Genomic DNA, 16,975 nt, shown 5'->3' on the forward strand with positions numbered 1-16,975 from the left:
TTATAATTTTAGCTTTTACATGTAGGTGTTTGATCCATTTTTTAGTTCATTTTTGTGTATAATGGGAAATAGGAGATCATTTTTTTTAACACGTGGACATCCCCAGTTGTCCCAGCACCATTTATTGTAAAGACTGTTTTCTCCCCAGTGAATTGTTCTGGCATGCATGTTGGAAATCACTTAATCCTAAATATAAGGATTTATTTCTGGGTTCTCAGTTCTGTTCCACTGACCTGTATGTCCGTCTTTATACCAATACCACCACACTGTCTTGAATGAAATCAAAGTGTGAGTCTTCTAACTTTGCATTTCTTTTTTCAACATTATTTTGGCTATTCTGTATCAGTTGTGTTTCCACATGAATTTAGCATCAGCTTGTCAATTTCTAAAAGGTAGTAATCTGGGGCGCCTGGGTGGCTCAGTCGGTTGAGCAACCGACTCCAGCTCAGGTCATGATCTCACGGTTTGTGAGTTCGAGCCCTGCGTCGGGCTCTGTGCTGACAGCTCAGAGCCTGGAGCCTGCTTCGGATTCTGTGTCTCCCTCTCTCTCTGCCCCTCCCCCACTCATGCTCTGTCTCTCTCTGTCTCAGAAATAAACAAACGTTAAAAAAAATTAAAAAAAAAAAAATATGGGGCGCCTGGGTGGCACAGTCGGTTGGGCGTCCGACTTCAGCCAGGTCACGATCTTGAGGTCCGTGAGTTCGAGCCCCGCGTCAGGCTCTGGGCTGATGGCTCAGAGCCTGGAGCCTGTTTCTGATTCTGTGTCTCCCTCTCTCTCTGCCCCTCCCCCGTTCATGCTCTCTCTCTGTCCCAAAAATAAATAAAAACGTTGAAAAAAAAAAATTAAAAAAATAAATAAAAGGTAGTAATCTGGGATTTTGATAAGGATTGCATTGAATTCATAGATCAATTTAGGAAACATGGCCAACTCCATTTTTCATTAACCTCCGGCTTATAAGAAGGATAGATCCATTCTATTCTTAGAATGCTCAACAAATATAAAATCCCTAATTATGTCTCACATTTTAGGCAACATGTTTGATAAAAATGTCTAGCATTTTGTACCTATTTTTATGTTTTTTTCCCTTCACATTTGTAAACACAGTTGAAGCTAAAGATGCCACTCAGGCTTCACTTAGCAGTTTCTTTGTTGTTGCTGTTAAGTTTATTTTATTTTGAGAGAAAGCACATGAGTGGGGCGGGGGGGGAGGGGCGGAGAGAATCCCAAGCAGGCTCTGTACCATCAGTGGACAGCCCAACATGGGGCTCGAACCCCTGAACCATTAGATCAAGATCTGGGTCAAAACCAAGGGTTGGATGCTCAACTGATTGAGCCAGCCAGGCCCCCCAGTTTCGGTCTTTCAATAAGTATGGTTTGAGACTCACACCTTCTATGACATACAGTACGTTTGACGTTCTCATGTTCCAATCTCATTATAAAATACAAATAAAATAGGGGCACCTGGGTGGCTCAGTCAGTTGAGCGTCCAGCTTCGGTTTAGGTCACGATCTCACAGCTTGTGAGTTCAAGCCCCACGTCAGGCTCTGTGCTGACAGCTCAGAGCCTGGAGCCTGCTTCTGTGTCTCCCTCTCTCTCTGCCCCTAACCCACTCGCATTCTATTTCTGTCTCTCTCAAAAATAAATAAACATTAAAAATAAAATAAAAATAAATAAAAGAGGAGGAGCTCCTGGCTGGTTCTGTCCGAGGGGCGTGCGACTCTTGATCTCGGGCTTGTGAGTTTGATCCCCACGTTGGGTATAGATATTACTTAAAAATAAAGTCTTTAAAAAATTGTTTCTTTGATAAGTAGAGGACCGGGCAGTCCTATTGTGAAATAACTGGAGAAGTACTTGTGTTCATGCAATGAAGGCATTACCGACAGAACGGACACTCGGGCCAGCAAAGCCTGACGTCACGCAAGAGCTCGGCGTAATTCTCCCCCCTGCCCCTGCCGGTGAACAGAGTGTAAAGGGGAGACATGAGACATTCAGGGTGGTGAGGAATGAAGTGTGTGTATGACTTGTGGCGAGTAATGACTGCCTCGATGTGATGCCATGGTGTCCAAAACCACCCTCACTTAGCTCTCCCACCCTCCCCTCTCTAGCAAGACACGCTGGATGCAGATATCCACATAGAGACAGAGGACCAGGGCATGTATAAGTGCATGTCTTCCCAGCACCTCTTCAAGCTGCTGGACTGCTTGCAGGAGTCCCATTCGTTCTCAAAGGCCTTCAACTCCAATTACGAGCAACGGACTGTCCTGTGGCGAGCAGGTAAGGCCACACAGCAGATGGGACAGGTGGCCACACCGGTCACCACCCTAAAACATGGAAGCCCTTGGGAAACTCCTGATACTTGTACACTTAGCTGGAATAACTTGGCAGATAATTTTCATGCTTGAGGGAAAAAGAAGGAATGCTGGGTACATTCCATCCTGGTACCAGGAATTCCAGGAATACTGCCTGGCACGCGGGAGATTTTCACTAAGTATCTGGCGGAAAAGTGAATTCATAGAGACCGGAACTGATCTAGCAAATCAAGGTAAAATTATGTAGTTAAATATTTTTGTATCAAAAATTGTGGTGGTCTAGGAGAAACAGAAAAGCATTCAGACATTTTCTGAGGCTTTTAGGAGTTCTCCTTCCCGCCTCCAAAAATAAATACATAAACTCTGGAGGTGATATAGAGATACATATAGATACATACACAGATTTATATAGATATATTTATATGTAGATAGGTATGCATGCATGGTGCCAGTGAGAGTCTCATTTCGTGAACTTTGCACAAAAGTGAGACTTTATATAATTTTTGTATTGTTACTGTTACTGGGTAACCATTCATTTTCTTCCCAAATGCTTATTTTAATCCACAGTTTTATAATACTGTTTTCCTTTATGACTTTAACAGATCTAGGTATTTTATGCCTTTGCCTGTAATAAGGCTTTGCTTGTGAGAGTTGTTTACGTATCTCTGTGGCTGACTGGTACTGCTTTGTTTAAGAAAATGTGTTTAAGAGTAATGTTATATGTCAGCTAGACTTCAGTTAAAAAGAAGGTGAGATGTTTCGGTGTTCTTTCCCTAAGGTAACTAGATTAGGTTCCCGCATGACTTCTCAGTCTTATCCTAGAAGTGTGCACTGTTTATCTGACTGTCTAATCTCTAGGTTTTAAAGGCAAATCTAAACCCAATCTTCTAAAGCAAGAAACCAGCAGCCTGGCCTGTTGTTTGAGGATCCTGTTTCGGATGTATGTTGACGAGAACCGCAGGGATTCCTGGGATGAAATCCAGCAGCGACTTTTAACGTAAGAGATTGGTTCCTGATTAAATGTCTTATCTGTAAAACACAAACTGCATCACAATAATACTCTGAATTGAAAAGAATAAGAAAAAACATATACATGCTGACACCCTCACAAACTGCTTTTCTTTTTTTGTGTTTTCTATTTGCTGATGCTTTTTTTTTTTTTTTTTTTAACGTTTTATTTGAGAGAGCGCAGGCAGGGAAGGGGCAGAGAGGGGAGGACGGAGGATCTGAAGGGGGCTCTGTGCTGACAGCAGCGAGCCTGTTGTAGAGCTTGAACTCATGAACCTTAAGATCATGACCTGAGCTGAAGTCGGATGCTCAACCGACTGAGCCACCCAGGTGCCCCTTTGCTGACACTTCTACTTCACTTTTCTTAATGCCCTGAGGAGGGTGGGGCCTCATTTCTTTCATTTATAGGTTGAGAGGGGGCGAGAGAGAGAGAGAGAGAGAGAGAGAGTGAGAATCTTAAGCAGGCTCCCCATTCAGCGTGGGGCTCAATCCCACAACCCTGGGATCATTACCTGAGCTGAAATCAAGAGTCAGACGCTCAACCGACTAAGCTACCAGGCGTCCCTCATTCATAAATTTCTTAAGGCACAAAAACATGGGCAGTACAAAGTACTCCGAGTCAGCAGGTCCGGAGTGAAGTCCTGACTAAGTCCTCTTTAGGGCAATGTCCACTTAAACCTCCCACCCTTCCTTCTTCCCAAGAAGCACGTGTTGGAATCCTGTGGATACCAGGGTGTCCTGACTTAGATTATGCAGAAACGCAGCCTTGAGGAGATGGGGGGTGGCATTGAGAGTCCCAGACAGAAAAGTAGACGTTTGAGGGGCGCCTGGGCAGCTCAGTTGGTTAAGTGTCTGGCTTCGGCTCAGGTCATGATCTCACGGTTCGTGACTTCAAGCCCCGCATCAGGCTCTGTGCTGACGGCTCAGGGCCTGGAGCCTGCTTCGGATTCTGTGTCCCTCTCTCTCTCTGCCCATCCCCTGCTCATGTTCTGTCTCTGTCTCAAAAATAAGTAAAACATTAAAAAAATTAGAAAAGTAGACGTTCGCCACCCAGCATCTTGTGAGCAAGACACCATGTCTGCTCCCCCTTTTCCCTCCTTTATGATTTCAGATCATTAGCTTGTGGTGCTGGCAACCACGATAGGATGTGTATTCTCCTGCACTGCTAGGAGGAGTGTACAGTGAGGGGATTTTTCTAGAAAGCAGGTGGCATTAAAATCAGGAACGTGAAAATGTTCAGTGCCTTTCTTTGGCACAGTAATTCCACTGTCATGGAATCTAAAATGTCTTAGAGGGGTGCCTGACTGGCTCAGTCTATAGAGCGTGCGACTCATGATCTCAGGGTTGTGAGTTTGAGCCCCACTTTGGGCATGGAGATTACTTACAAAACAATTTTTTTAAAAAAAGAAATTTTGTTAGAAATAGGAACCAGGATTCCCACAAAGAACTCTTCACTGCAGACTTACTTATAAAGAGAAGAAATATCAGGTGCCTGGCTGGCTCAGTTGGTAAAGCATGAGACTTTTTTTTTTTCTTTTAAGATTTTAAAGTAATCTCTCATGAGTTCACTCTCATGAGTCCCCATGTTAGGCATAGATTACTTTTTAAAAATTAAAAATACGAAAATAAGAGAAGAAATTTAAAACAGCTCAGCTGTAGAATGGATAACTAAATTATAGTCTATCCTGTGGTAGAATATTATGCAGGCATTGAAAATGAAGTTTTACAAAATAATTTTCCAGAATGTGGGAATGTGCTCATGATACAAGTTTCACCACAAAACAGGATGTAAAACCATATAGATCTGATTTTTCAGCAATGTCTTTTAAATATCACAGACAAAAAGACTAGAAGGAAATAGGACAATATTTTGATATATGTCCCTTAGGATGATGGAATTACGGGTATTTTTTTCTCCTTTATAATTTTTTTGCACTTTTCGTTCATCATAATTAATTATAGAGACACCAATAGTTCATATTAACTTAAATCAAGCTCAAAGGATAATTATCTACATAGTCTCATAAAGTTTCTGTAAAGGAGATAAATTTGTAATTTCTAGCATAACTTTTTTTTTTTTTTTTAAATTTTTTTTTCAACGTTTATTTATTTTTGGGACAGAGAGAGACAGAGCATGAACGGGGGAGGGGCAGAGAGAGAGGGAGACACAGAATCGGAAACAGGCTCCAGGCTCTGAGCCATCAGCCCAGAGCCTGACGCGGGGCTCGAACTCACGGACCGCGAGATCGTGACCTGGCTGAAGTCGGACGCTTAACCGACTGAGCCACCCAGGCGCCCCAACATTTTTTTTTAAGTAGGCTCTACCTCTAGTGTGGGGCTTGAACTCACAAGTTTGAGTCACATGCTCCACCAGCTGAGCCAGCCAGGCACCCCAGCATAACATGTGTTTTGAAAGTAGCACTTGTAGCGCACCTGACTGGATCAGTTGGTTAAGCCTCTGGCTCTTGATTTTAGCTCAGGTCATGATCTCACAGTTCATGGGATTGAGCTCCATGTTGGGTTCTGCACTGACAGTGCAGAGCCTGCTTGGGATTCTCTCTCTGCCCCGCCCCCTCAAAAATAAACTGAAAGAAATAATAACCAAAAAGTTAAATAAAAGTAGCATTTGTGGGGCACCTAGCTGGCTCAGTTGGTAGAGCATGCTACCTTTGATCTCGTGGTTGCAAGTTCAAGCCACATGTTGGGGGTAGAGATTACTTTAAAAAAAAAAAAAGTAGTGGGGTGCCTGGGTGGCTCAGTTAAGCGTCCAACTTTAGCTCAAGTCATGATCTCATGGTTCATGGGTTCAAGCCCGGTGTTGGGCTCTATGCTGACCGCTCAGAGCCTGAAGCCTGCTTCAGATTCTGTGTCTCCCTCTCTCTTTGCCCCTCCCCTGCTTGTGCTCCCTCTCTCTCAAAAATAAACAAACATTAAAAAAAAAAAAAAAGCAATTATATGTGACAGGAGAAGAGAAAGTCAGTGTGTAGCCAGCTGTGGATGATAGGCTCTATGTTCATTGTGCACAAATGCTGATTGGGCCCTCTTCTCTGAGCAGGCCCTGAGCTATGCTAACATTCAACACACCAGTCTCATTTAATCTTTACCACAGTCCCTTGAGTTGGGTACAGTTATTTATCCCTGTTTTATAGCTTTGCCCAAGAGGGCATAGCCAGAAGCCAGAGCAAGTGCCCAGCAAATAAATACTCATTGCCAGAATGAAGAGTTTTCCACTATATGGGGCACCTGGGTGGCTCAGTCGGTTGGGCGTCTGACTCTTGATTTCTGCTCAGGTCATGATCCCAGGGTCATTGGATGGAGCCTGGCATCAGGCTCTGTGCTGAGCATGGAATCTGCTTAAGATATTCATTCATTCATTCATTTTCTCTCTCTCTCTCTCTCTCTCTCTCTCTCTCTCTCTCTCTCCCCCTCTCCCCCTCCCCCTCTCCCTCCCCCCACCCCCGCTTCCTCTCTCCCTCCCTCTGCCCCTCTTTCCCACTCACATGCTGTCTCTAAAATTAAAAAAAAAAAAAATTCTCTAGTAAAATGTGAGAGGTTAATCTTGTGGGTTTTTAAAAAATTTTTTTAAATGTTTATTTATTTTTGAGGGAGAAAGAGAGTGTGAGTAGAGGAGGGGAGGAGAGAGAGGGAGACATAGAATCTGAAGCAGGCTCCAGGCTCTGAGCTGCACAGAGCCCCACATGGGGCTCAAACCCACCAACCGTGAGATCATGACCTGGGCTTAAGCCGGATGCTTAACCGACTGAGCCACCCAGGCGCCCCGAGGTTAATCTTGGGTTTGATGTGCCTCCCTGTTTCCGACTCTTCTAGCGTGTGCAGTGAGGCCCTTGCCTATTTCATCACCGTGAATTCGGAAAGCCATCGGGAGGCCTGGACAAGTCTTCTGTTGTTACTTCTAACAAAAACCCTCAAAATAAACGATGACAAGGTATAAACCAGGAAACTCTAATGTCTCCACTAGGACATAGGTTTGGGTTGGCATTTTACTCGGAATTTCAAGACTGTTTTTCTCAATTCTTCTAAGGATGGTTGCATAACTAGCACCATTCTAGATGCATTGGAGAAAAGTTAATTCATGACAGACAGTGATGCTGTGGCCCATTGGGGCTCTTTCTCTCCAAGAAGCCCAGTTGAGAAAGGCTGATGTTGAGACCGTCCATGCGGCTGTTAAACAGCGGCAGTGATTATCAGTGCGGCTGTGTTGGAAGAGAGGGTGGCGATTGTGAAGCAGTGGTTCAGAGCTGGGAATCTGCTTTGCTAAAATGAAAGTTGACTTCGGCAGCAAAGCTGTCCCCCAAAGAATTTGTGTTTGGAGTTAAACGTAATTAAGAGACATTCTAATTTGCAAATTTCTCACATCAACTTTTTAATAGCAAGAAAAACCACCAGAATCTTGCAAGAAGTTCCAGGGTGAGATGAATACTCTTGGCAAAGTAGTGCCAGAAAAAATAGCTCCCTGTCTAATTCTCTCTCTCCTTCTCTCCCACCTCAAGTTTAAAGCACACGCTTCTATGTACTACCCCTACTTGTGTGAAATTATGCAGTTTGACCTCATCCCTGAGCTCCGAGCAGTCCTGCGCAAGTTCTTTCTGCGGATAGGCGTTGTGTATAAGATCTGGATTCCAGAAGAGCCGTCACAGCTACCGGGGACACTGTCACCAGTGTGGTAGCCCCGGCCCGGCGGGCCACTGCTGCAGCTCTGCAGAACGCTCACCATGCCACCTCTGCCTGGCACATCTCGTGAAGGGTCAGATCTTAGAAACGAGGAGTCGGCCTCTGGGAGCTCAGAACAGCCTGGAGGAAGCCGGCCACTGCGCTGGCCCCATCGGTCCCTGACTAAGACGTTGTGCCGTTTCATTAAAGTGTTGCATACCCAGTTAACACAGTAGGTGGGGAGTCTGTTTCCTCTCCGTCATTCCATTTTACTGATTAAACTGTCAAACCTGTCACTGCACATGTGGTCATTTCCTAGCAGAGTCCCACGATTGGCTGTCCGTGTTTTGTCCGAGGAAGTTGCTCTCCTTGAAAACACTGAACATAGCTGTATAGGTTTGTGATTATTAGAGAGTATGTTAATAAAATTTCTTGTTGTAACGGCTAAGTGCCACCTAAAATATGCTGGATTTTTTGTTGTTTGAGCGTGTTGGAGAATTTTGAGTGTTTTTGTCAGTTGTGAGTCAGCTGTAGTTAAATTAGTTTGGAGAAAGTTAGTGGGGAAAAGGGTTGTTGCTTTTTTTTTTTCTGTTTTGTTAACGTCTGAGTGATTTTTAAATTACTTTATGAAAAGATATTATTGAAAATTTCATTGACAGCAGAGTTTAGTAATTAAGTTATGAGTAAGAGCTTGCAAGGTTAAAAAACAAAAACAGGTAGTGCCTCCTGGCTCTCCCTTTTTGAGTAACTTGGGGAGAAAACGTCTGTAGGAAAAAGTAAAAAATGTAATGAAGATGATTAGCCTTCCTTTGAAATAAGTATTTGTGGATGGGTATTAAAATTTCCAGAATGCATTGTCCATCTCACACATTGAAACCTAATCTATGAAGTAGTAACAAAAATGAAGTAGTAATTTAACAGAGTTAATTTATATTTGAGTAAACCTTTTATTTTTACCTCAGAACAGCGCGTGTACCAATTGTTAGCGTCCCTGCTGTGCACAGTCCCCGTTAAAGGGCCCTCGAGAGGGACGGTGGCTGTGCGTGACAGGGGTCGTCTGTGAACCTTGAGTCGTTGACCTGGAGTAGGCCTGTGCTGTTGTGGGGCCAGCACAGCTGAACTGTGACCGCGGCAGGAGATGGCCCGTGCCCAAGTGCTTCCGTCAACTTGAGCTCAGGGGCTGCGTTCTTTGGGAAGGGTGGACTCTGGGGGTCCTCCCTGTGTTGGTGAAGTCGCAGTACCCCTCACCGCCGTTAGAACGGAGTCCTGACGCGGCAGCTTCTGTAAAGGTTTGCAGTACACAGGCAGGGCCTGACGCCTGCAAGCAGTCTGTTTGGAAGCTGAATTTATTCTGAGTCAGCGAGAAAGAGGACACACGCTTCACTCTGCCCCCTCATCCAGTGCTCACCACAAGCCGCACTCAGCATTAGAAAAAGTGTTACACAGAGTCATTAAAACATTCAGACTTCTACCTATGCCCTCTCGTCCTGTAAATTGGGTTGTATTGATGTCAACTCTGGTGCCTTAGAAGTTAGCAAGTTGGGAAACTATCTAAAATCAGCTATGTTTTCTTTATAGAGAAGGATTTCTGGTGCTTTTGTTTACTAAGAGACTGGTTTCTTCAGCGTTTTTTGTTTGTAACAGCCTTGAGAAATGTCTGGTTTGGGCCAGCAGTACTTTTTTTTTTTTCTTTCCCCCAAAGTATTTTAATTTCTCTACCAAAGAAAAAAAGAGCAGGTTTAGGTTTTTATGTTATTCACATACATTAGAGAAGAGGAGCTGTATAATTTAGGAGGAAGGGACCGTGGGAGAGTATCTTACTGTGAATGGAAAATATTAGCACCTTTGACTTACCTGTCCTGAAATCCATGACATCTTTACGCCACAGCACGGAACCTGTGTTCTAGACCCATCCCTGGTACTGTAGCCCGTCACAGCCTCAACAAGTCCGTGCCATCATCCGCCTTTGTACTAAAAGTACACACAGGAACGCGCGTGTCCCTTCGTACTTCTGTTTTCTGTACCATATCGCCGCGTTCCCGACTGGAGACTTTTCCTTTCCTTCTGGGGTTCCCGTGTGACATTTTCTTCATCATCTCTGACTGCATCACCAGTCATTTTTGCCTCCTTTTGCAGAGCAGGAAATGTTTGAGCGCATTTTGTTACACACTGAAACACTCAGCCTTGGAGTTCTTTTAAACTTTGTCTTTTAAAAGATTGGATTCTCTGAATGAGGCATTTGAATTGTACCAGCACGGACCTTTTGAAAACAGGGATGTAAAACCATTTGGGGTAGCTTTTCTCGTAGGGGGCCCGTGACATACAGAGGAATTCCTTACCTCTACTAATAAGCCATTCAGCCTAAATTCTATTTTGTGAATCAGTCTGTTCTATCTCATGGTAAACGTGGCTTGTGCCACTCAAACACTAGTGAAAAGAGTGCGTATAACTCTGCAGCACCGGGCCAGGACACCGTTCACAAAGTTAGAGAAGATGGAGCATTTCCAAGGCCTTATTTCTTTCTCAGAATGCTTTAAGTATTGATTATATGTGCTGGGTCTCTAGAGAAGTTTTGTTTGTTATAATACTGCTACTGTGAGCAATTTTGTTTTCTCTTCATTGTCCTTTAGGGCAATCACCAGCTCTGGCATCGTAACAACAAACGGTGGATGGGAAATTTGATTCCTAATCTGCATCTTGAGAGTCAAATACACCTTTTCCCTGTTACTCGTCACGTACAACCAAAGAACTACATTATGGAAATTGTATGATAATATCTGGAAACACAACCTTTTCCTCTGACAGATGACTTTTGTACAACATGCAAAAAAAAACAAAAAAAAACAAAAAAACCAACCTAAACCTTTTTGTTGTTCTTTTGTCATTATGGCTATACATTTCGTAGCTGTCACAGTTCTTGAAGGAACCTGCTGACAGATCCAAGTATGAGCACCCCATTCAGATGTCTGCTGTTACGATGCAAACGGATATTGGCTGAGACAGAAGCTAGATCCTTAGTACCACGTTTTCTGAGTTCTGTTTTACCATTTCTGTTAAAGTAGAAATAGCTTGAACTCCTGTGAAATCCTGGAGTTTTGCTATCAGCAGCTTTGTAGTTTGAGAAACAAAGAAACCAAAGCTGAATATTTAAAAGAATGATTATATCTGGAAATCCTTGCTCTCAAAGACACTCATTAAAGGTGTAGTTTTTCTCAGTGTTCTAATTTTTAAAAAATTTTATCTTCATATTTGCATCAAATGTTTCTTTATGTGCAAAAATGTGTTTTACCTCCTTAAAATGCCTAAAAAGTTAGTTAATAGCTACTTTTGTTTAATCTATACATGATGATTAAGTGCATTTAATATTGGTAATTTAATGAAAAGCATTCCTTGCCCAATGGATGTATACATTTTTGAAAGAATAAGCCGAATTATATAATATGAAATGCTATGTAAAGTTTTCTATGTAAAAATATTATGTATAATACTGTTAAAATCCCATGCTTTAATCAGGTGATAAATCAATAAAGTTTTAAAAAATAGAGCTGTTTTTAATATAGTAATTTATATAAATATATCAATTTATATAAATATATATATTTATATATATCAAGCTATAGTTTTGGGTTCATTTGTAATTATGGCAGCTGTAAGCATGTAGTTCTCAATTGGTGGTAAAATTTGGCCTCAGTAATTAACAAAAATAATTTTTTTTTTTTAATTTTTTTTTTCAATGTTTATTTATTTTTGGGACAGAGAGACAGAGCATGAACGGGAGAGGGGCAGAGAGAGAGGGAGACACAGAATCGGAAACAGGCTCCAGGCTCTGAGCCATCAGCCCAGAGCCCGACGCGGGGCTCGAACTCGCGGACCGCGAGATCATGACCTGGCTGAAGTCGGACGCTCAACTGACTGCGCCACCCAGGCGCCCCCAAAAATAATTTTTAATGGAGAATATTAACAGTGCGTTTTAATTATTTTAAGTAAGGTTCTCTTCTTACTCCTTCCCTCCCCATGAAAGAGGGGAAAATCCAGTCATGGGAAGATTCTTATTTATCTCTTGAATTCGCTTTAACTCATTAGTTTGAACAGTGGGTTCCCAAGAGAAGACAGAAGTCTCCTCTTGCTGCCGTTGAGGGGCAAGATTACAAAGGAAGACTCACAGGGTAGCCAACTTGGGCACTGAGTGGGATACAATTCTAAGGTTCACAGAGGTTGCCAACATAGGAGGACATGGCTTGGCTTTAGTGCTTCTGAATTCAGAATATTCTTTCTGAAATATTCTAAAATTGTAAATGACTATTGTACTTAAAATATTCCCCTGAAATCGACTAATACTTTTGCATCTTTATTAATTGATTGGAGTAAAACTGCGACTCTCTGTGGTCCTACATTTCAGGTGCTTCCAGTAAAGAACAAAAGGAAAAGGTTTCCAAAGCGTCATTATCTCTCCACAGCAGATGGTGCCTGGGTTTTATCTAGAGCAGTCGTTTTCAACCTGCTGCCAATCACTGGTTTTCAGTTCTGTCCCCAAGAGGCACTCGAGACACTTGGCAATGGCTGGAGACATTTTGGGTTGTCGCAGCAGGAGAGAGGTGGGTAGGATGCTGCTAACCAACCCCTACCGCAAGGAATTACCATCCCCAAGGGCTCTCTCTCTCTCTCTCTCAAATAAACTTTAAATAAATACCAGCCTCAAGGTCTAACTGGTGCTAAGGTTGAAAAACCCTGAACTAAATCGACTCAGTCTAACAGGGTTTCCTCGGCGTGGTGGTGTAAACCCAAAAGTCCATCTGTGGCAGACCCTTTCAGCTTTCTTTGGCCTTATTTTAAAAAGTCACTTCTGCTTACCCAGTTTAGAAAGGAGGGCGTGCTGAGGTCACTGGTCGAGGAAGGGCCAACTCCACTTTATTTATTTAAAGTGCTACTGGGGCGCCTGGGTAGCTCAGTCGGTTAAGCGTCCGACTTCGGCTCAGGTCACGATCTCGCGGTCCGCGAGTTCGAGCCCCACGTCGGGCTCTGGGCTGATGGCTCAGAGCCTGGAGCCTGCTTCCGATTCTGTGTTTCCCTCTCTCTCTGCCCCTCCCCCGTTCATGCTCTGTCTCTCTCTGTCTCAAAAATAAACAAACGTTAAAAAAAAATAAAGTGCTACTTATTTAAGCATTTTGAAAGGTAATTTCAGCATTATGTTGCATTTGTAACCGTGCCAACAGACTGGAACATGTTTGAGGCAAAAGTACGTTTTCTTTTTCAAAGGACCAGAGTGGTTCCCTAGAGGTTTTGTTTTTGTTTTTGTTTTTGTTTTCATGTTTACTTATTTATTTATTTAGAGAGAGAGAGGGAATCCCAATGCGGGGCTCGGTCTAATGAACCGTGAGATCATGACCCGAGCCGAAATCAAGAGCTGGATGCTCGAGGCACCTGGGTGGCTCAGTCAGTTAAGTGTCCGACTTCAGCTCAGGTCATGATCTCACAGTTTGTGAGTTCGAACTCCCCACATAGTCGGGCTCTGTGCTGACAGCTCAGAGCCTGGAGCCTGCTTCAGATTCTGTCTCTCTCTCTCTCTCTCTCTCTCTCTCTCTCTCTCTCTCTCTCTCTCTCTCTCTCTGCCCCTCCCCTGCTCACGCTCTGTCTCTATCTCTCTCTCTCAAAAAATAAACATAAAAAAAAAAAAAAAGACGCTGACCTGACGGAGCCACCCAGGCACCCCAGTTCCCTGGAATTTTTGCAAAGCTGTGTAACATGCCTGTTGTCCAGTTAAAGAAATCTGCGAAATCGTCCTTGAGTTAGTTATTTGTGTCACATCTTAGGAGTATCAAGCTTAGTAAAGGCATCTACATGCTCACAGCAAAAGAAGGGGTGGGGATTCCCCAAGGATTCTGGCAAAAATGATTTTAGTATTTTTTTGAAATGTCCGTTTCTAAATGCAAGCCAACCGTCTCTGGTAATCAACTGAAGATTGAGCCTCTGCAGATAATTTTATATGTCAATTTTCATCTTTTCCAGAGATTCCCAATCCCTGCATAAAGCTTCTGTAGCTGCTTCTTCGTTGACCTAAAATTCATCTTGATTTATGTTCAAGAAATACCATGCATTCTGGTAAACTTCTTATCTTGAGTGAATTTGAGCTTAAATAATGGCATATTGATTCTCTTGTCCAGGGTGCTATGGTTTTCTGAGAAGCAGGCAAAAACCAAGCACCATTCTATGGGAGAGGCCAGTGGACAGATCATGGAAGCTGGAATGAAGAACTCTTTGTACGGTAGGATTTGTGCTAACTTTATGCCCCTTTTAGGGCATCAGCAATAAGCAGACTATCAATGTCACTTCTTAACATTTACTCATGGTTTCCTGCACTCCAGATACAAGTGCTTTGCATACAAGAAGTCCTTTTAATACTGCAACAACTGTATGACATAGCAGTATTAGACCTCCCTTTTGTTTTTTTAAGTTTCTTTATTTATATATTTATTTTCAGTCATCTCTACACCCAACACAGGGCTCGAACCTACAACCCCGGGATCTAGCCACATGCTCCACCAGCTGAGCCAGACAGGCACCCCTCACCCATTTTTTAGATGTGGATACTAAGGCCTAGAGAGGCCCACTGAGGCTGTGTACCTGGATCACACGGTTGGGAAGCAGCCCAACTGGGACAGAGCACACACTTATCATATGCCAACCACACTGCCTCTTGCGGTCACTGGTTAATCTGAGGGAAGGGGTGGGGCAACCAAGCAGGGTATCCAGCAGAACACAGTCCTGGTCTCTGAAGAGCTTATGTTCCAAAGCCCCTGTTTGTAAATTCATCTGCTTGGATATTGCAAACACCTGAGTTAGAAACAATCTTTACCGGGGGCACCTGGGTGGCCCAGTGGGTTGAGCCTCCGACTGGTGATTTCGGCTCAGGTCATGATCTTGTGGTTTGTGAGTTCAGTCCCTGAGTTAGGCTCTGCGCTGACAGCACAGAACCTGCTTGAAATTCTCTCTCTCCATCCCTCCCTGCTCACTCACTCACTCTCTCTCAAAAACAAATAAATAAAACTTAAAAAAAAAAAAATCTTTACCAGATCTCTTACACTAGCCTTCGTAATCAACGTCTGAAAGCACAGTACAAGTTTTGTACCTGAACTGCTGTTACGTGCACTCTGCCACTACAATCCGAGTATCTTGTCTTTCGCAAAGGGTTTGGGGAATGATACGTTCTGCCCACAGGGCCTATGCCAAGGCAAGCAGATCTTTCTGAAAGTAGTATGTTCTGTGTTTGCCTTTTAATTTACAGCTTTTCTTGACATTTTTGTAATGTTGTGGATGAACGCCAACTTTCAGACAGCCCACTTAGCCTGTCCACACGTATCTTGATGCCAAGACTCCATTCTTCGTCCCCAGGTATTTTGGGGAGTAACAAACATTCTCTCATCCTACTTAGCCTCCCTAGATTTCTCATGACCTGTTAATGCGTGTCCGTGGCTGGGTGCACCTGTAGTTCTGTTTAATGGTCAGTGGAAATGAAAAAAAAAAAAGTCTGCATTATTGCAGTTCTGGTTTCTCTTCCATTGTGTGTCACAGACACCAACCCACCACTCATTGGAAAATGGTAAAAAAAAAAAAAAAAAAAAAAAAAAAAGTACAATGGATGCATTGAAGTTATATGTAATTGTATAAATGGTGCGACAGTAATAAAGTTAAACAATTAAAGAAAAGACTAGCCTTTTGGGAGCTGTACCTTGGACCCTTTCATGCCCACCATGGATATTGTCTCAGAAGCTGCCTTCATTTCTCCATTGAAATGTTACACACCTCAAAGTCTGTGACACCAATTAGTGACTTCTTTAGATTTTCACAACTTGCTCGTTCCTCAGTGACTTTGCCCTTGCTATCACCTCTGCCTAGAAGGCTTTCTCTCTAGATTGCTCCATGGCTGGTTCCTCCTCCTCCCGGGGTTCAACCCAGTTGCTAACTCCTCGGTTACCTCCACCGTGTCTTCAGAACCCACTGCCATCTGCAATGATGTGTTTGAAATCTGTCTCCTCCACTGGAATGTAAGTGTGTGAGGACAGAAACCCTGGCTGTTTTATGACAATCTCACTTGCTAGAACACAGTAACAGATGCAAAGCAGGCACTCGCTAAAGTGTTGGTGAAAGTGCAGGATTTTTTTTGAAGTTAATTTATTTTGAGAGAGACAGAGAGAGAGAGCGCGCGCACAAGCAGGGAGGGGTAGTGAGAAGGAGACACAATCCCAAGCAGAGCTGGATGCAGGGGCTCAAACTGATGAACCAAGAGATCATGACCTGAGCCAGATGCTCAACTGACTGAGCCGTCCAGGCACCCCAAGGAATTTTTTTCATGGAAATTCTAGAATTCTCACAGGACACTTCACAAACTCAAGAGAATTGGGTCATTTCCTTGGCTTTCCTGGGTTGCTGGCATTCCACTCTCCATTTTCCTTCCTCGGCTTGAAGAGGAAGCTGGCCCACCCAAAGGCCCAGTTCCTCTCCATACCTGCTATGATGGAAATCAGCTCTAGGCACTGCTTCCCTCTGAGAGAGTTCTGGAAGGTGCTCAGTCCTCAACTCCAAAGGCCACAGGTACCCAAAGGGCTCTGGTTTGAAGCTCCGTATTCCCTGGACTCTTCCCCCTCCACCAAAGGATAAGAGAAAGAGAACTTCACTCCTCCTGTCAGGCTTCCCCACTGATCATTTTATATACTCTTTCCATGTCAGCTATTGTTGTTCTCATTATTGAGATAGCACCTAGCAGCAGATTGATAACAGTAATAATGATCATTTATTGGATTCTGAGCGTGCCAGGCATTTGCCCTGCACACGTCATCTCCTTAGACTGTCACAACCACTGCCTAAGGTAGGTGTCATTACCATCATCACACTCTGCTTTTTATAGAAGGGTACCTGGGGCTCAGAGAGGTCAAAGAACTCATCTAAGGCAACACAGCTAGATTCAAAGCCCTGCAGTCTGGCTCTAGAG

At 43.5% G+C, this 16,975-nt stretch overlaps 1 protein-coding gene across 2 annotated transcripts in view; it reads left to right on the top strand.

Moving 5' to 3' along the window:
• ARFGEF2 (ARF guanine nucleotide exchange factor 2) overlaps window positions 1-11,531 on the top strand; it is a 106,956-nt gene extending 95,425 nt beyond the window's left edge. For both annotated transcript variants that reach the window (XM_086702429.1, XM_086702428.1), the window contains exons 36-39: window positions 2,107-2,275; window positions 3,169-3,307; window positions 7,147-7,264; window positions 7,830-11,531. In XM_086702429.1, coding sequence (XP_086558555.1) covers window positions 2,107-2,275; window positions 3,169-3,307; window positions 7,147-7,264; window positions 7,830-8,006 — 603 coding nt within the window. In that variant the 3' untranslated portion in view covers window positions 8,007-11,531. The remainder of the gene's footprint in view (window positions 1-2,106; window positions 2,276-3,168; window positions 3,308-7,146; window positions 7,265-7,829) is intronic.
• Window positions 11,532-16,975: the final 5,444 nt, after the last annotated feature.

This window comes from Puma concolor, chromosome A3, assembly GCF_028749965.1.
Source record: "Puma concolor isolate L17-30 chromosome A3, mPumCon1.1.hap2, whole genome shotgun sequence".
In the NCBI taxonomy this organism is placed as follows: domain Eukaryota; kingdom Metazoa; phylum Chordata; class Mammalia; order Carnivora; family Felidae; genus Puma; species Puma concolor.